The 20,461-nt window shown below is 43.8% G+C and overlaps 1 protein-coding gene across 1 annotated transcript in view; it reads left to right on the top strand.

The window, feature by feature from the left end:
• Positions 1-20,461, top strand: part of LOC137440959 (tyrosine-protein phosphatase non-receptor type 2-like) — a 160,897-nt gene that overhangs the window by 84,441 nt on the left and 55,995 nt on the right. The window contains 1 exon segment of the mRNA XM_068137766.1: positions 6,611-6,856. Coding sequence (XP_067993867.1) covers positions 6,611-6,856 — 246 coding nt within the window.

Genomic DNA, 20,461 nt, shown 5'->3' with positions numbered 1-20,461 from the left:
CTCACTCTAAAGAAGTTTCTCCTCATGTTGAGGTGAAATTTTCTATGTTCCAGTTTGTATCCAGTGTTCCTAGTATTATTATTGTACACCACTGAAAAGAGCCTGGACCCCTCCACTTGACACCCACCCCTTTATCTCACCATTCTCTTTGGAACACAGTACTCAAGAGTAAGCTACACCACTGGTCTTCCTCACAGGGGAAAATCTTTAGCTCTACATTTCCAAACCAGTGCCATTTAGTGCTTATTAAGGCATACTTCATTCTACTAACCTGCAGGTTTCTCAGCAATGCAGGAACAGTCAGCTAAGTGTTCAGGAAAAGTCATGAGCCCCTTTCAGATTCTCTGGGGTAAAGGAGAATGAGTAAGGAAGATTTGAAATTAATGGAGGAAGCTAAGGGAGATGAATTCAAATCCTTTCTTTTGCCAGGGTTAAAGATAGGTAAGGGTAGCTATGTCTCCGACTGTAAACTTCAGGATTAAAATTACTGTTCTTGGATATTGTATATCCAAAGGCTGTGCCTTTAAGAAAGGGACAGTGCTGGGACACTCTGACTGAATACTTTGGAATAATAACAAAAACAATCAGATATTCTAAACGAATTTCATTGGTAGATTGGCAGGACGCAGTTTTAAGTTTTAGTGCAGCTGGAATTTTTTCTCAGTTTGTTCCTTTACCTCTCCCTTCCAGCTTGTCTGCTTCTGGGCTCCTAGCCAGAGTGACCTTGGATAAAGATAAGCACTAATCCTGTACTAATAGGCCTACTAAAATTCTTCTTTCTTAATAACTATCTTTTTCTCTCTCTAACCCTCTTTGGGAAAAAAGGGAGGTAGGGGGAGAGAAGGAGGTACAGGGGGGAACCCTCCTCTGTCCGGAGGTGAGGGTCTTGTTCCTATATCTATCTTTGCTGTATATTTCTGTATATATATTGTAAATACTGTATATATTGTATATCTAACCTGCCTTTCCACATTGCTTGTAAAATATAGCATTCCTTCCGCTTCTCCGGCTGAGTTAGCTGTGGTTTTTTTCCTCATTGTGGGGGAGAGAAAGCTAGGCCTTCTCTCTCCACCCACTACACTAAGTCAGCAGATGCACCAAGACATTGGTCCATGGATTTTATGTACCCCTTTAGCAGCACCTGCCACCTTTGCAAAGCTTGTGTGGAATGAAGCAGATGAGTCTGGCTGCTGTCTGGCTGTGGTTGTCAGGTGTATGTAGTGCCCATGTCTAGAGGCAATACTTCCTCACAGCTGGAATAGCACCAACACAAGAAACAATCTAGTTTGGCTGAACAACAGGAAGCTCTTTGGCCCTCCCTATCTGATGGTTTGTGCACAGTAGAGTGCAGTGCATCTAGGAGAAAGGCCTTTGGTAAGGCACCAAAATAAGTGCTTTCATTCTTGGGCTGATAGGGAGGTTTCTTTCTCAGTGGTGCCTAGGAGCAGGCTAACAGGGGAACAGTTTGCATATTCCCCCTACGATGGCCTCACAGCCTGTGTTTGCCTTTCAGCTAAGATGTTGTTTTCTAGTTCCCAAGTGCTGTGCACATTCATCAGGCAGGATTAGCTCTCAGTGCAAGCTAGCAAAAGTTTTGGTAAGCTGCTTCTCCATGCTTGGACACAATGACTTCAGCAAGGACTAGGACTAGGAGCTCCCCATTTCTGTGTGACTCATGACATCAAATTAATGCCTTTAATAAAAAGAGGGTTTTTCAAAGAAACAGAAGGAAATGCTCCATGCAGTAGCAAATAAAAGCAAACAAGTCTCAAGCTGTGCCAGGGGAAGTTTAGGCTCCTGGTGAGGAGGCAGTTCTTCACAGAAAGAGTAGTCAGCCATTGGTATGGGCTGCCCAGGGAGGTGGTGGAGTCACCATCCATGGAGGTGTTCAAGAGGGGATTGGACGTGGCACTTGGTGCCATGGTTTAGTAGTCATGAGGTCTTGGGTGACAGGTTGGACTTAATCCTTGAGATCTCTTCCAACCTTAATGATTCTGTAATTCTAAGCTGCTTTCAATGTTGACACTGATTGATCAGGAAATGTTTCCTTTCATATGAGCTGACTACTGAATGTGACAAACCAAAAGAAGCCTGGTGTTCTTCCCCCTCATATTAGCACCGATTTCACCAACAATATAGAATCCACTGTCTGTCTGGCATCAATGATAAGCATCTGTCAGCATATCCATATCTACAATTAAATCCTGAGACTGCTGCATAGTTTCTAAACAAGTAAAAGCTGAAAATCTGCCTTGATTCTATCCTGAGAATTATTTTGGGCATTTGATTTCCTGCAGTCCACAGGGGATTTAACCTTGCCCCATCACGCATCATAGAAGGTGCTAAAGCTATAGAACCATTAATGTAATCACCCTGAAGTTTAGCAATGGGAGCAGAAGGAGATCTGAGAGGTACACAGTAGTGATCTGTTGGTTCTCTGCTCCACAGAGCACATCTTCACAGCAGGTAGTGACTGACTCCCTTGCTGGTGTTCTCCATGGGAGACTGGATTCACTCCAGCTGGTCTGACAGAAGTATTCCCTCACTCACAGCCCTTGCTTCCTGCGCTGGAGCAGGCCTGCTCTGATCAGAGTGGTGCCTCTTGAGCTCTGAGGCTCGCTCAGTTACAGGGAATTTTGATGTGACCAACTTACAATGGAGGAGGAGATGCCAAACTTACATTCCACTGCTGTTACTCCAGAACCTTCCAAGGTGTTCAGTTCACATACCAAAACTTCATCAGGAAGTTTTTACTAACAAGTATATTTAAAATGAAAGAATAAGTCATTAACACAAAGAGCTCTACTTGGGTAGCTAAATGCAAATTATATGCTTCAGTTATGACTGAAATTTGTTTCTCTTTTGTGTGTCAAATACCATTCCCATTTTTCCTGTGAAATGTGTATTAGGTTTGTACTCTAGCACTCATTCTACCTGAAGAACAAATTTTCACAAGTGGGGAGAACATCCATGATGTCTACTGAGAGCATTCACAGGGTTTTCCACTCTGGAAGGCAGAAATGTCCATCTGATCTGATGAGAGAACCTTACACTATGGTGTCCTTCACTGACACTTGGGTGAATCTGCCCCATTTCTGTTTGGTTACAATAGTAGTAAAGAAATGGAGAACTGTTCTGGACTGCAGCAATTGAGTTTGAGGGCTGACTCACTAAGCCCTCTCCTGATTACATGCATGTGCCTTTCATTGTAATATGAAGTTGCATGGATTTAGGATCCAGACTTTTAAAGAAGTAATTTTTTTCTATTAAAGTTATTAAAAAGGTTGCTATTGTATTTTCTTGGAGGTATTCCAATACTTTAATTAAATAACCTCTCAGGCTTCTCTTTTGATGAGAGAAATGGACTTGCCTCCCTAATTGTCTCATCTTGCATTTGTACCTCAATCAAGACTTGAGGCTGTTCTGTGATCCCTCATCAGCCTGTCAATCTCCCTTCTGTAGTTCAGGCATCATTTTGTTTCCACTGGTGACTGTGCAGGTCCGCAGTGCGCACTCTGTTCAAAGCCATTTGATGTTCACCTCAGCTGTCCTGGCCGTGCCTGGCTGTCAGTGCTGCTGGACGGTGTGCCACTTCTATATAAATCATTTGCTTGAGGCACACAAAGTTTGAAACACTGCTATTTGCCCTAGGAAGGTAATCCATGAAGGAGTTTGATGTGGACAGAATCTACTATGCCCAGGGACATCTGCTGACTTTAATGAGGCTTTACACCAGCCCAGATGCTTTCCCATGTGGAAATCCATGAATCAAATTTGAAAATCCTTATGATCACCAATGGGGAAAAAATGAGGGTAAAGCAAGAAAAATATGGTGCAAAAGAAGGATCATCCTCAAACAGGTAGCTTCATGGTTCTTCTAGTTTCAAGATCACTTTTGTTTTATTTTATTGCATCTGACTGGTAAACACATGAGTGATAACCTGCAGCAAGAACAATGTAATGGAACTGGAGGACAGATCTATAACAAAATTACAAGGTTTTGATACTTGTCCCATTGATTTAATTTCTCTAGAAGCATATATGTCAGGCAAAGCCAAGGATTTAGCAGCAACATTGTATTTTCATTTGGAACTTATTCATTGGAACTTTTTTTGGAAAGTGGAAATCAATTTCAGGAGTATCTCATCTATTACTTTCATCTTCAGTTCCTGTGGGAAAAGTGCTTAGAAAAATAATGAGATGGTGTGAAACTTAAATAAATCTCTGAATTATTTGAGAACATGCATAAGAGCTACCTATGAAAATTGAACAAAGGTTTCCTGATAGTGATTCAAGCTACAGCTTCAGCACTCCATGGCCAGAGGCAAATGAAAGATAGGAAGACAAATTTAAGTTTCTCTGTGTGATGCTGTCTGACTATCACTCGTTCTGCTTCAGAAGTCAGGAATGCTCTATGCACATGAGTGACTGTGAGACAGCAAGGTAGGAAACTGCATTTACTTCACCACAAGATTTAAATAGTTGCTAAAATTGATTAATGGCAAAAGAAGCAAGACTGACTTTGGCTTTTGGAGGAACTTTTACAAGCCCAGAGGAGCAGTTTCTTTTACCTAAGTGTAGTTTATACGTGCCATAGACTCACAGTTTGTGCATGCCAAAATTAAACAAGTAGTGGTCTCCCTAGCTTGTTTGTCTTGCATCAATCTAGAGAGCCAGTGTTGTGAATATCCCTCTGAAAGCAGCAACAAATTGCAGCCAAGGTAGGTTGGCTCTTAAGAGTTACTCACTTGGGCAAAATTCTCAGCCTTAGCAAACACATTCAGCAAAGCTATGGACTGAGTGGAGAGCATTTATGCTTCCCTTTGATTTGGAAGAGTGCAGGAGATCTGTGTAACCCCCAGCAAAATTGAGCATCTGCCTCTGTCACCGAGGAGTAATCAGGATATGTGGAGAGTATGGGTAGAGCTTAAATGTTTCTGCTCTAAGTGACAAACCTGTAAGTAAACACAATGTTGAGGTTCAGGGAAGGCCTGATTTTCCAAGGCACTTGGGAACAACTCATCTATGTGAGCTAAGTGAACCTAACAGAGACTGCTTCTGAAAATGTCATCTCTTCTGCTCTGGTTGTTTTCCCTCCTCTTTATGTTACTGTAAAGGTTCTGAGGTGGGCTACTCAAACTTTGATAAAATTGAAAGGGGGAAAACAACCAAACAGCTCTCTGGTGCTGTGTGAAATCTCAGTTGATATTGAGAATTACTTGATGAAATAGGAATTACAAAAGCTAGAAAGGAAATCATGGTAATGTAAATCTTTGTTCAGGGGAATACATTTGGCTTTTCTGGAATAACTTTTTTTTCTTTACTGTGAAAATGTTCTCTTCTCATTTGTACAGCTCACAGCCCATAACTCAGGCAGTACAAATCCACTAACAGAGGCTACCTAATGAATAAGCTCTATTGGTACCAGGAACATGAGGGATGGCCCAGCTTATGGTATTGCTGTGGTTTTTGACAGGATATCACAAAAGTGTAAGATAATTTCTACAACACATCAGAAGCTGATGTGACCACAGGAGAAGATCAAATGAATCTAGACCTGGAACTGAAATGGGAAATAAAGATTTTCCTTCCAGTAATAGCAGTAGCAGTTTGAGATTCAGAGTGTGAGATCACTCTGTAGCATTGAACAGCACCATATCATTCTGCAGTGTGTTACACTAACACAGATGTCACTTCTTTGGATGGATGCAGGTAAACAAAACCTCTTATGAAGTCCTCAGGAAGACAGGATTTACAATGGCACTTTATACCGGAGCTGTAGTTTCTGGTTATAAACATGTTTCTGTGTTAGCAAGAAGAAATCTGACATCAAAACTGTAATTTTTCTTCTGTGCCACTTCTGCAAACGTTTATTCATGACTTTACTGTTATGTGTGTATGGGTTTGCTGAAGGTCAAGTGCTTGAGAGCTTGGGCACGTGACAGATGTTGTTCCAGAGATGGTTCAGTGATTTCCTTGTCCTGCTCTGGTGCTGGGCAGTGACAGATGCTTCACAGCTACTTCCTGCTGTGATCATATATCATGCAGATATGATTGTCCTTATCCTGCACAAGCCTGGCTGAGCAACGCTGAATTGGTAGAGCTGCTAATCATAAAAGTGTTTCAGGAGTGCTGTGACAAATCCTCTTTTGTGATTCATTCCAATTCTCTCATGTTAGTGAGGTTTAGAAAGGAATATCTGTTGATTTCAGTGCAGGTTTGGATGTCTGTGAAGCCAAACATCACGTGGTGTTGTGAATATGCCCTCGGAAATGAGAGGCAAAGATATCAGTGAATATATATGTTAGTGGTCTGTTTATATATACAAACTCTGCAACGGGGTATTGACAGTCACCCCTCACAGGTATCCATATTCGGTTGGTGGAACTAACTTTACAGAATCTTTATGCATTGGCACTTCAAGCAAATCAAATGATTCTTAGAATCGAAACTGATTCAGAAAGCAGTGGGGGGAGGGGATTGTCAGTGACTGTCAACCCTCCACCCGGAACAATTTGAGCACTACCCTAACTGAAACTCTCTAAAGAAAGGCTTGGCTTACTCATGAGCTGAGAACTTGGGAACTCTTCCCTTGATCATATGTTTATAGTCCGGAGAACGTGGCACGGATGTGCCGTAAGAAGGAGACAGGAAATGGCGCTGACCGCGTGGCCATGCCGCCTGGCCGCTGCTTCTCCCAGCGTACAAAGGTTCCCCGCTCGGGGGGGCTGTGGCAGTTCAGCAGCACTGGTTCACATGGGCTACCAGGCTTTCTCCTGCAGCGATGGATCACGCAGCAGCTGATCCCACGGGGTGCTGTCCGTGGCACTGCACGCAGCTGGGTGATGGTGGCAAAGTACCGCAAGGCCTCCTGGAGCACTGATTTGAGTCCCGGGCAAGGTGGACCACAGCAGCACTGACACGCACACAGGTATAGGCTCGGACACGAGTGTAGAAGAGCTCATTTACCAAGCAACCCCTGTTTACCATTTGCCCCAATGGATACTGGTCCAGTGAGCATCTGTTGCTAACACCAAGGTTAACCAATGAACTGATATTTACCAACTATGGCATAACCATATGCCGTAAACAGGGACACAAACATATAGCCTGGCCCTTGGTACCACAGGGGTGGGACCACGGCCAGGCAGGCTGTTTACCTGGACTCAGCAGTGCCAGGATCCCCCCGGCCGCCTCCAGAAGGGGGGGAGAACAAAGGGGGTTTGAGACACACACACAGAAGCATGTTCTGGAAATATTTGGGGCACAATCCTGGCCATGAACACCATTCACTACAGTTAGGAACAGCTGATATTCTGTGCATTCATGTTCCAGTGTCATTTCCAGTGGTGTTAGTAGAAATGTCTGATCAGCCTTCTAAACACAGGAAAGAGAGTATCACACTGGGCAGGTGCTTTTCCATTCCATCCTCAGGAGCTCCTGTGGCTTTCAGTGTTACAGTTAGATAGTGATGCACACATTACAAAGAAGTTTTAAACACAAACTGGAGTGTAGATACTTGATACACTTACTAAAGCAAGTCAGATTAGTGTTGTTAGGATTGGTAGACACTGGAGCAAATGGGAAAACCTGGAAAAGACAAACATCAGGCACTAGGTGAAGACTTAGCTGAACTTCATGAAGAAAGGTGAATTCTTTTGTTTATTTTATTTAGTTCTTTGGCTTTGTCCTTAGTAAATACTTCATCTAATTATTGCAGACAGGAACAAAACAGCTTGCTGTTAAGCAGCGTTCCCAGAGAAGGATGTGCTCTGCCAACAGCTGGACTCTTCCCTTAGAGATGGAACCTCAGGAATTTTCAGAATCCTTTCCTTACCAGAGCAGGTAATGAAGGAAGCTGAGGTTCAGATTCAGCAAAGCAAAGGCAAAGGCAAATGAAATGCAAGAGGACTGTTAGTCCCTTCCCTAGGTGCACTTATGTTCTTTCTGGCCGATGTTCATCTGGCCTGTTGCTAGGAACCTGTAAAAAGGGAGTCTTCCAGACAATTTTTGCTATGCTTTGCTGTCCTTTTCTTTCTCTGTGTAGTCTGCCCTGAAATCCAACTTTGATCTTGCTGCGTTACCCTTCTTTGTCTGTCTTAGGAGCAAATGTATTTCATTTCCTCTGATTTCTGCTGCTTGCTGTGAGACCATTGATTGTTCTGCCTTTGCTCACAACGCCAGGCAGGCTCCAACCAGTTCAGCTCTTTTGAGATATGTTTCCTGATTACTCCTTTTGTTCTTTTCTAAACTTCATTGAAAAGATTCTTACTTTTTTCTTCAGTGACAGATCAAAACTTGTCAGAATGCTACAGTCAAGGCTCTTTCAGTTCTGAACAGGGGGAGGTGTTAGCTCACAAATCTTCTGGGCTCTCCTCACAGGCTGCTGTTGTCATTTCTTGACATTGTTACCACACTCAGCACTCTGCTTAACCCCCAGATCCTCCTTTGGGGAGCTACTGCCCAAAACGTTGTGCTTCAGTCTGTGTTCTTGAAGTTCAGCTCCAAGAGTATTCATTTCACATGGTCTTACAGTTTTGTTTTATTTTTTTGTTGAACCCTGCATGTCAATGTCAGAAGCATTTTGATTGCCAGTGCCTATTCCTATGACCCAGGAGATAATTAGGGTTATTGAATTTGATTTGTTCTTGACATATCCATGCTGTCACACCTTATATCCTTCTTATTTCCCAGATGCTTAAAATGGGGGAGTTTTCACTACAATCTATGACACCATTTTCATGTGTTGCTGTGTTAGCCATTTCTTCATCAGGTTCTTCTTAGTGAAGACTGATGCCAAAAGCAAGGCACATTCCAACTTTCTGAGCCTTTTTTTGCAGTAACTTTTCAGTTTAAAATACATAACATTGCAAGTGTTTGGTTCTGGCTATTTAAGGGGAGTATTCTTCTGTTGTCACTAAAGCATCCTACTGGCTTGCAGCTTGCTTAATGTCATTTTATCTCTTGGCCTTTCCTTTTGAACTTGCTTTTGCATGTCTGTATGGTTTTGTGCTATTTTGTATCTGTTCCAATAACAATAATTTGTTTTCACTTGTTGTTATATTTTCAAATGATCATGGTGGGAATAGCAGATATTGATTGTGAGGCTCCCAGGGCAGCTGATGGGAAATTGCCCACAGACTAAGGGCAGCCTGTGGATCTAAATACATTTACTTTTAACCGACTCATTGCCACGTCACTGAGCTGGTGGATTACTCTCCATTGAGGAAGAGAATTTGTATCAGCTCTGTGTGAGAAACAGACTCCTCTAAGGAAGGGAAAGAGTTAATGCATTTTGATATATGGCACTGAATCAGGATTGCATTAATTGACAATGTAAATCCATCTCATATCCCTGCATCATTAATAAGGATGTGCTTCACTCAGATCAAGTCTTACACAAATGTTGGCCTGGGTGGATACTAAGTTAAATGTATTCACTTCTTACCTGGATTTTGATGGAGCTTTGGTGATGTAGGGCAGGCAGGAAACTGGCTTGCCAATGTGGCATTTGGAGTGAGAGCCTAGAGCCAAATCATCATTTCATCAGCTGAAATACAACTCCAGTGCAAATTAGATAGCTCTGCTCTTCAAACTGATCCACAAAATCTCTGTTTGACTGCTGAATTGCTTTTGGTCAGCACCATAGCTTGTATCTCTAAAAATGCGGATGTCTGTAGTCGTCTGCCATGGTTTAGTTGTTTAGGTGGGTTGGATTGGTTGATGGGTTGGACGTGATGATCTTGAAGGTCTCTTCCAACCTGTTGTTGTTGTTGTTGTTATTATTATTATTATTATTATTATTATTATTATTATTTAAGCCAGATAGAGTAATTTACTCACTCATCTTACACCTAAAGCCATGAAATCAAGTTGAAAATGTAACTGGACACATTTTCATTTGATGGAAGTACAAAACAGTGAAAAACAAAGATCCTCTTCTGTAAAGGTCCTTTAATCCAACCTGCAAGTGGAACAGATGCCCATTTACACCAGGGAATTTGGATCATACTGCAGAAACTTGCAGTGACCTACTTCTTTGGTTCTAATAGATTTCATTTATACCTTAAGGCTATGCTGGACATCATCGTTCTCCTTGAAATCCCAGCCAACAAATAGTAAAGAAGTTCAAGAAACAATGCCCATAGCAAGCAATTAAAAGAAACACAGAAAATGCTCAACCAGGGTACTTGTCCTTCCTGTTTCTAAGGAAGGACAAGTTGTTAAAAGCCTGAGAGAATTTCCTGATCAAGTCAATCCTTCACAATAGCTTGAGAAGCTCACCTCTACGCCACCCACAATTTACACAGTGGTGCTGCTGAGTGTAAAGGGAAATATTTGCCTTTGCTTTGGTTGATTCTGAAATGACACAAACAGAAATATCAGGGGGCCAGCTTTTGATCTCTTGGCTCTGCTTTCATCTGACCATCTAAACTCATATGGAAATCAGGTCAATTGCCTTCCGTCCTGGCCAGCCTGCCCCCAGCCTCTTTCTGCCTTGCATGTAGATGTTGCAAGGTATACAAATAGCACCATGAGGTGTTCTGGCACACTGTGATCTTTGGGCATAAGTCAAAAGTTACTTAGAGCACTTCTATACGTGCCAAGCTTGCATTTATTAGACAAAACAGGAGCTTGATGTGCTTAGAAGTGGGTCCAGACCCCCTTTCCATTCCACAGGAGCAACGGTGGGAATTGTCTGGTGTCTGTGTTTTACCCTCTATAGGAGAACTTCTGGTTTGTTTTATACTTCATCTCTCTGTGAAGTGCTGTTGTGACAGTTGATCTGCAGTGTTCTGGCATTGTTCCTACCAATTCTTCAGAGTTTTGAGGTTTCATTTCCTACCCTTTCTACATTGTCTATCAGTCTAGGTCAAAGCACTCCATATCGATTGTTTCCTCGATTACCAATATTTTCTAGATCTGGTAGCTTTTAACCTCTCCTCATTAACCAGCTTCTTCTTCATTATGAAGTGTATATATCCCCTGTTTAATGTAACTTTGCCTCCTTAGGATGTTTTAGTGCGTAGCTTGTGAGAGCATAGGTCAGATGCATGCTGAGGGAGGCAGGGTTCTGGAGTCTGTGCCATGCAGTAGCATTCCAGTGCAGTACGACAAACACAATTCAGAATGCCCAGAGATCTGTATTGTGCTGCAGCATAATATCTGCATCTCTGAACTTGACATTCTGTGTTCTTTAATGTGGCTGAGAATGTCTGCTTATTGGAGCTCAATGTCGGCTACAAAACCAAATTATAGAATGCTCAATTTTCATTTATTTCTGCACTGTTAAATGGAACATGTTTAAAAAATCAGGTATTTTTCCACAGAATGGAGAAGCCTCTGCTTTAAAAAGCAGTTACAAGTCATTAGGGGGTAAAGGCACATACAGAGATGAAGAAAGCAGAGAGATTTATTTTTTTTGCTGCTAATGCTGAATAAAAGAACAAAGTAAATTCAGCAGGACTGCCAATACAGCCTGTTATGGGTGCTGCCTGTAATAAAATCTGGGATAGACATTTCAGATTTCAGTCCATGGCTTCAAATACTTCATTGTACTCTTAATTCTATAGACTCACATTAAAGGTAACTGATGGTTCATGGAAAGCCCTACAAAGAAATAATACTAGAAACTTTTCATATGAGATGGTTTTCAAAGCCATTAATTCTTATTTAGTTCAACAATATATATGATATGCCACTACACTTAATCATATTAATTATGTATAATAACTCTGATAAAAGACATACCACTTCCATTATGTCAGAATGCTACAGTCAAGGCTGTAGAAATTACTCCATCTGAGAAATGCAAAGCTGCAAGGTGAAAGGAAAGGCTATCAAAAAAAACTAGGGAAAAGAGAAGGAAAATTAGAAAGGAAGTGGTAAGGAGGAGAGAGCACAAAAGAAAGGAAACTGATGAGAAGAGATACGGCTTTTCATTACTTTTATAGTTGTCCTTTTTGTTTCATCATACTGTACTTGTAGATAACTACAATTCATAAAATCATAGAATCATTTAGGTTGGAAAAGACTTTTAGATCACTGAGTCAAATTGTAAACATCCTCTTCTTTTGAAATTTGGTAAAGGGAGCTTGAAAACCTGCCTGAAACCAGAGATGAGCTCAGCTCTTGCTAGGAGAAGCAGGGGTGGATGTCTGCCGTGGAGGGCCAACAGAATCCTAAACAACTGGCAGAGGTGAGATCCTTGCTGAAGCTCTTTGCATTGTTCTTCAGAAGGGACTTGATCTCTGGAGGTCCATTCCAGCCTCTAACGTTCTATGACTGCTTCTCATGATTTCCTGTAAATGGACTCTGAGTTTGGCAGATGAATGCATGCACAGTCTCAAGCTGCACCAGGGGAGGTTTAGGCTGGATGTTAGGAAGTTCTTCCCAAAAAGAGAGATTGGCCATTGGGATGTGCTGCCCAGGGAGGTGGTGGAGTCACCATCACTGGAGGTGTTTAGAAAGAGACTGGATGAGGCACTTGGTGCCATGGTTTAGTTGATTAGATAGTATTGGATGATGGGTTGGACTCAATAATCTCAAAGGTCTCTTCCAACCTGGTCTAGTCTAGTCTAGTCTACCACTCATTGCTGCTGTGAGTCATTCTGAAATACAGATCAGAAAGAAAAGGATAATGCAGTAAGAGGACTTCTAGCTCTGTGCCAACAGCTTGCTTGGCTGCTGCACAGCCTTGACACAGTGAATGAAAGTAAGTTGTGTAATCATGTTTAACAGAAGTGTGTTCAGGTAACCAGTGGGCAATGCTGAGGGGGTAAGGAAGTGCATTTGACATGATACTGCTGCACGATGGCTGTAGCTAATGCCTGATCAGGGTCTTGGTGTATTTCCTAGCAATGGGTAGGTAACAGTCCCTAAATCCTTTCAGTGTGGGAGACCACATCCCCTCAGCTCCAGGAATACTCAGGCTGCCTTCAGCTCTGCAAGTACCTAGAGGGAGATAATCCATGATGCTTAAAAGCCATATTGTCACGGTGGATCTGCCTAAGATGGTGTGATGCAGAAACTAGCTTCACAGGCTAAACCCTCTTTAATATCACTGCTGCAGTAGACGCTTTAATGGGGAATAAACAGGAGCTACCTTGTCTCCTGGCATTCCCCTGTGGATGGATATGGTGATCTGCGCCATTTTGTTGTTTGCTCAGTGTTCACAGCTGACCCATTCTCTTAGAGCTAAATTGAAGGGAGATCATCGTAATCTTATAGCTGTTTGTAGATAACAATAGCAGCACTATTGAAAGTGTCAGACGTGTTTTCTCCCTGATTGTTACCTGCATTTTAACTGGGCAAATGTTCTTGGGTAAAAAGCTGCTGCTGGCTTAAAATGGGGAGGATAGGTGCTTTGCCATAAGCCAGAGCAGTGCCTTCCAGCTTTCCCTTTCAGTGACTCCATTAACCCAATCTGCAAACTCTTTGGAGCAAAAAATGCCAAGAACTATTGCTAAAACCCTCTCTATTCTATTTCAAAAGTCATGGCAGTCTGGGGCAGTCCCCACAGACTGGAAAAGGGGAAACATTGCCCCCATCTTCAAAAAGGGTAAGAAGGAGGAACCAGGGAACTCCAGGCCAGTCAGTCTCACCTCTGTGCCCAGAAAGATCATGGAGCAGATCCTCCTGGAGGCACTACTGGCTCAGAAGAATAGTGAAGAGGTGATTGGGAACAGTCAGCATGGCTTTGCCAAGGGCAAATCCTGCCTGACCAACCTGGTGGCCTTCTATGAGCAGGTGACAAAATTAATAGATGAGGGGCCAGCAACCGATGTCATTTACCTGGGCCTGAGCAAAGCCTTCGACACTGTCCCGCACCACATCCTGGTCTCCAAACTGGTGACACATGGGTGTGAGGGGTGACCACTAGATGGATAAGGAACTGGCTTGATGGCCGCAGCCAAAGAGTGGCTGTCAATGGGTCCATGTCCCAGTGGAGGCCAGGGACAAGCAGAGTCCCTCAGGGATCAGTCCTGGGACCAGGCTTCTTCCACATCTTTGTGGGTGCCATGGACAGTGGCATTGAGCGCACCCTCAGCAAGTTTGCTGATGACACCAAGCTGTGTGGTGCAGCAGACACGCTGGAGGGAAGGGAGGCCATCCAGAGGGACCTTGACAGGCTGGAGAGGTGGGCACAAGCCAACCTCAGGAGGTTCAACAAGAGCAAGGGCAGGGTCCTGCATCTGGGTCGAGGCAATCCCAGGCAGAAATCCAGGCTGGGCAGTGACTGGCTGGAGGGTAGCCCTGAGGAGAGAGACTTGGGGGTGCTGGGGGAGGAGAAGCTCAACATGAGCTCTCAGTGTGCACTTGCAGCCCGCAAAGCCAATCAGATCCTGGGCTGCATCAGGAGAAGTGTGGCTATCAGGGCAAGGGAGGTGATTCTCCCCCTCTACTCAGCCCTGGTGAGACCCCACCTGGAGTACTGTGTCCAGTTCTGGAGCCCCTATTACAAGAGGGATGTGGAGGTGCTGGAAGGTGTCCAGAGAAGGGCCCCGAGGATGATCAGAGGGCTGGAGCACCTCTCCTATGAGGACAGACTGAAGGAGTTGGGGCTGTTCAGTCTGCAGAAGAGAAGGCTCCCAGGTGACCTCATTGTGGCCTTCCAGTATCTGAAGGGGGCTACAGGAAGACTGGGGAAGGACTGCTGTGACCGGTTGAGACTGTCCCCTTAAGAAAGGGAATATGGTGGACGGAAGTTGGTAAATGAAAAGAACAATCTAGACTAATTTCATTGGTAGAGTGGGAGGAAGCACCTTCTGAACTGGGAGTGCGGGAGGGTATCCTGGGCATTCCAGCACTTGTATCTTTAGTCTTTCTTCCGCTTCTCCTTCGGGCAGCAGCTTGCAGCTCCTGGGCTTTCAGCCAAGGCTTTGGCCTTGAAACTGATAAAACCTGCAAAGGCCTGTATTAACTGCTTTCCAATTAACACAACTGCTTCTAACTTTTTTTTTCTCTTTCTCTCTCTTTCTAACCCGCTCTGGGGAAAGGGGGAAGAGAGGGGAGAGTGGAGGTGGGGAACCCCCTCAGCAGACTGCTCAGGATCTCAGGCAGTGCTAGGACTAGGGGGAATGGAATGAAGCTGGAGGTGGGGAGATTCAGGCTAGATGTGAGGAGGAAGTTCTTCCCCATGAGAGTGGTGAAGCCCTGGAATGGGTTGTCCAGGGAGGTGGTTGAGGCCCCGTCCCTGGGGGTGTTTAAGCCCAGGCTGGATGAGGCTCTGTCCAGCCTGATCTAGTGTGGGGTGTCCCTGCCCATGGCAGGGGGGTTGGAACTAGCTGATCCTTGTGGTCCCTTCCAACCCTGACTGATACTATGAGACTGTGTTGGACAGCTCCTTGAAATACTGGAGCTCAGTGTTGAAGCTGATTGCAGTAGATAGATCTAAAAGGCTTTGAACAGCACAATGATTTCACTCAAGACTTTAACAAGAGTGTTAAAGCCAGCGCTGAGCATTGACAGAAAGGTCTAATAGACAATAATAATAGAAGACATTAAAATTGGTGGACTTAGAAAATCAGCTTTTCTCTTTTCATTGGATGCTGTGGTAGCTGCTGCAGAAGGGTAGATAAGAAGGAAGCCTAAAGTTATTGTTTCATAGTGAAATAATCAATCTATTTCTGTGGGATTTTCATATTACCAAAGCTGAAAACGTGCAGCATATTTGTCACCTGTGTTTGAGAGTCTGCAGCATGCCTTTGGCAGTTCTTTTGTGGGAATTGATACTCAGGTTTTTTAATTTTTGTTTCTATGACAATTGTGTAGTTGGGGTTTTTTTTTTCTTAAATCAGCTTAACTTTATTTTAGGCAAAAGGTTTCATGCATTTTCTGCACTCATTGCTAAATAGAGGTGGTGAAATATTAGTAACAACAGGTGAAATAGGTCCCAGATTAATCATAGATTTGTCATTAAACATCATTTCACATGATGTTATTCTGCCCCTGTGTTATGAGTCACAACTAAAACTTTGTTGTGTCCAAAGATTCTGAGGGAAAATTACTCAAATAGCAGTGAATTTGTCTGGAGATGCTTTAAGTTCAAGTGCTGGTAGCTGTCTCCTACTCCTGTCCTAACAACTTGGGGTCAAGAGCTCTCTGCCATTAGCACTGAAGGTAAGATGATGAAGGTAGCAGACACCTGTGTCAGCTTCCATCTGCCTATTTCCCACAGAAATGCCTCCCAAGCAGAAAGACACTTTCAAACCTTGCTGTGTTGATCCAGACTGATACCTTTGGAAAGAAAATACCTAATACCTGTGACTACAGGTCTGCAGCTAGCCCCTGACAGCTGATAACTGTGGAGAGGACAATCTCGGTACAGTGTTTGTAGGAATTTTTAGTCCACCATCTACTATTTTTACGGTGCTATCATCGGACAAAATCTTGCAGCTCTGTTGCAAGGTTAATATGGAGAAGTGAACAGCCCAGCAGCAGGCTGGGTCATTTTGATTTGAAGTTCTGTAGAGGACAAATCTTTTCATTAGCATAAAATTGTACTTAATTTGATGGGAGGTTTTCTGGCTTCTCAAGGAACAGAGATGGGAAAATAATGTAGCTGAGTAAATGGAGTTTGAGTGTAAGGTTATAATAAAACAGAAAGTTAATTCCTCCAGTTTCAGGGTTAATTCTAAGGCTTCAGTACAGCTCTGAATCTAATGGAAAGAATATGAAGGGTAGTTGCATCAACATCTGCATCGGACTGGAGCATAAATCTAGATCCATTACACAGAAAAATACTGTGTATAATTGAGATGCAAGGAGGAAAGAGAAACACTTGTCCTGGGAGAAGAGAATTTCTTCCACCCTCAGGCTGTAAATTCAGCCATTTCCCAAACAGCAAATTGTCTTTTTCCATCCTCCCCTGAAGCTGAAGCTTGGAACTGTGGTGATAAAACAGAAGGTATTTTATTATGTACTGAGTGGTGAATGTGTTCTTAGCATTGTACAAACAAGTGAGAGGACACAGAGCTTACCCTAAGGACCTTGCAATGTAGGTTAGACACAGGCAAGAGCTCAGGCACATTCAGGCACATTAAAAATTGACTGACAGCACATACCCAAGGTGGAGAGGAAGTTTTGGAGTCTTTACAGAAGTTAAATTTGAAAGGCTTTGAAGAAAGAGGGAGGAAGGAGAAATACTTTCAGGAGTGATTGATGAACTAGATAATATAAAAATGGTAGTACACAGGTGAGCAGGGAACCAATCCCTGCAGTAACTGAACACCATGAAATGCCACCAGCTCTGGGCATGGGCAGTCAGCAGAGAGGAGAGCAGTAATGGAAAGGCCTAGGAGGAGGCAATTCCAAGAGACAGAAACAAATTTTGTGCTCTAGGTAAAGCAGCAAAAGCAAAGCAGAAGGAAATATTTGCTCAATTGCTTTTCCCAGAAAAGTCTTTAAGAGTTGTTAAATGTGGCTGCAGTACCACAGGTAATCTCCTGGCACTTGGTTTTCTCTCTGTGAACACGAAACACAACAAATGGAGATGAAAATGATAGAACAGGTTGCATTTTGATGGGGAAAAAATTCCTTTCATCAACCTTTCATCTGCCTTGTCTCTGTGTGAAGCTAAGTGGAATATTAAAGTTCTTGCTACTATGTAATTTTTTCATCTTTTTCCCAGTCTGTTAGTATAAAACTGTCCTAAACCCATTCACTAATCATCTGTTAATAACTTTATGACATCAGTTGAGCAAATATTTCCAGAAAGACTTATTTGCCCTGCCAAAATTTGTCTTTGCTGTCTTTTGCTTTAATAATATTCTTTATTCAAACTGTTTTAACCAGATACATTTCTCACTCCCATTTAATTTTAGGCCTTTAGAAATTCTCCTTTAGTACAAGATTTGATAGCAAAGGCTAATATACAACTCACTGGAGAGGTCCCAGAGGACTGGAAGCTGGCCAACGTGCCCATCCACAAGAAGGGCCAGTTGGATGAGCCAGGGAATTATAGGCCTGTCAGCCTGACCTCAGTGCCAGGCAAGATCATGGAACAGGTCATCCTGAGTGCAATCACACAGCACTTACAGCATGGCCAAGGGATCAGGCCCAGCCAGCATGGATTTAGGAAGGGCATGTCCCGCCTGACCAACCTGAGCTCCTTCTATGATCAGGTGACTGCCTGGTGGATATGGGGAGGCTTGTGGATGTAGTCTACCTGGACCTCAGCAAGGCCTTTGACACTGTTCTCCATAGCAATCTCCTGGCCAAGCTGTCAGCCCCTGGCTTGGACGGGAGCACACTGCGATGGGTTAGGAACTGGCTGGATGGCTGAGCCCAGAGAGTGGTGGTGAATGGTGCCACATCCAGCTGGCAGCCAGTCAGTAGTGGAGTCCCCCAGGGATCAGTGCTGGGCCCCATCCTCTTTAACATCTTTATTGATGATCTGGATGAGGGCATTGAGTCCATCATCAGTAAATTTGCAGATGACACCAAGCTAGGGGCAGGAGTTGATCTGCTGGAGGGTAGAGAGGCTCTGCAGAGAGACCTCGACAGGCTGGACAGATGGGCAGAATCCAACAGCATGAGATTGAGCACATCCAAGTGCCAGGTGCTGCACATTGGCCACAGCAACCCCATGCAGAGCTACAGGCTGGGGTCAGAGTGGCTGAGAGCAGCCAGGCAGAGAGGGACCTGGGGGTGCTGGTTGATGGCAGGCTGAACATGAGCCTGCAGTGTGCCCAGGCAGCCAAGAGGGCCAATGGCATCCTGGCCTGCATCAGGAAGAGTGTGGCCAGCAGGAGCAGGGAGGTCATTCTGCCCCTGTACACTGCACTGGTTAGGCCACACCTTGAGTCCTGTGTCCAGTTCTGGGCCCCTCAGTTTAGGAAGGAGGTTGACTTGCTGGAACGAGTCCAGAGAAGGGCAACGAAGTTGGTGAGGGGCTTGGAACACAAGCCCTATGAGGAGAGGCTGAGGGAGCTGGGGCTGCTTAGCCTGGAGAAGAGGAGACTCAAGGGTGATCTTATTGCTGTCTACAACTACCTAAAGGGAGGTTGTAGACAGGCAGAGGTTGGTCTCTTCTCCCAGGCAGCCAGTACCAGAACAAGAGGACACAGTCTCAGGCTGCGTCAGGGGAGGTTCAGGTTGGATGTTAGGAAGAAGTTCTACACAGAGAGAGTGATTGCCCATTGGAATGTGCTGCCTGGGGAGGTGGTGGAGTCACCATCACTGGAGGTGTTCAAGAGGAGACTCGATGGGGTGCTTGGTGCCATGGGTTAGTTGATTAGGTGGTGTTGGATGATAGGTTGGACACAATGATCTTGAAGGTCTCTTCCAACCTGGTCTGGTCTGGTCTGGTCTGGTCTATTCTATTCTATTCTATTCGTAGGGATTATTCAGGTTGGATGTTAGGGAAAAGTTCTTCCCCATGAGGGTGGTGAGACAGTGGCACAGGTTGCTGGGGAGGGACTTTTGAGGGTGTCAGGGAGTGACAGGACTAGGTGGGATGGAAAAAAAAATAGAAATGGGTAGATTCAGATTGGATGTTAGGAAGAAGTTCTTCCCCATTAAGGTGGTGAGACACTGGCACAGGTTGCCCAGAGAGGTGGTGGAAGCCTCATCCCTGGAGGTTTTGAAGGCCAAGCTGGATGTGGCTGTGAGCAACCTGCTCTAGTGTGAGGTGTCCCTGCCCATGGCAGGGGGGTTGGGACTGGCTGATCCTTGAGGTCCCTTCCAACCCTGACAATTCTATGATTCTGTGATAACTCAGAGCAATAGTTTTTTTAAAGGGATGAGAACAGCCTCCTTCAGAAAGTGAACGTATGTCCAGACTCCAGCCCAAGCAAACCTCAGCCTAACTAAAACACACCATCACTTTCTCAGTTATACAGGCAAACTGCATTCAAACTCTTCTTTGAGAAAGCTCTTAGAAGTCCATTTTTTCCTTCGTAATAATTTTGAGTTTATTTATTCACTTTCCAAATTTGATGTATCACCAGAGTTAGTCCCCACTAGATATAATACTCTGAATTTATTTCAGGCTGAAACACAGAGGCTGACCTTTAATGACTTTGGATTTTGAATATGCAATAACCTTAAGGCAGAGATTGATTGTACAGATGTGCCTGTAGTTTTTTTACTGAAGGAGCACAAAATGTCCTCTTCATGATGACAGAAGAAAATAATTCAAGGGATCTGAAAGCTGTTACAAAAACCTCTGGGAAACAGAAATGTCAGAATATGTTAATAGACATCTCTAAAAATGAATCTCATTCCTGTGAGCCTTCTATACCAATTTTGTCCATCGTTCTTTGCACTTCCAGGCAGAATAAATTCAAGATAACCATTTAAGAAAAGCATTGCTTTGGATCTAACATGGCTTTCATCATCCACAGTTAGCTGAAAACATCATGATAATGGATGAAAAGGTAACTCTCTGGATTAAATGTGATACAACTGACATTTCTGAGCAAATCCATGGGAATTAAGACACTCCAATTTCACAGCA

The sequence above is a fragment of the Melanerpes formicivorus genome, unplaced genomic scaffold (genome assembly GCF_026170545.1).
Source record: "Melanerpes formicivorus ecotype bairdi unplaced genomic scaffold, bMelFor1.0.p_v2 SCAF_4, whole genome shotgun sequence".
Classification (NCBI taxonomy): domain Eukaryota; kingdom Metazoa; phylum Chordata; class Aves; order Piciformes; family Picidae; genus Melanerpes; species Melanerpes formicivorus.
Note: the sequence above shows the minus strand (reverse complement) of the source record. Positions and strands in the feature narration are given on the sequence as shown.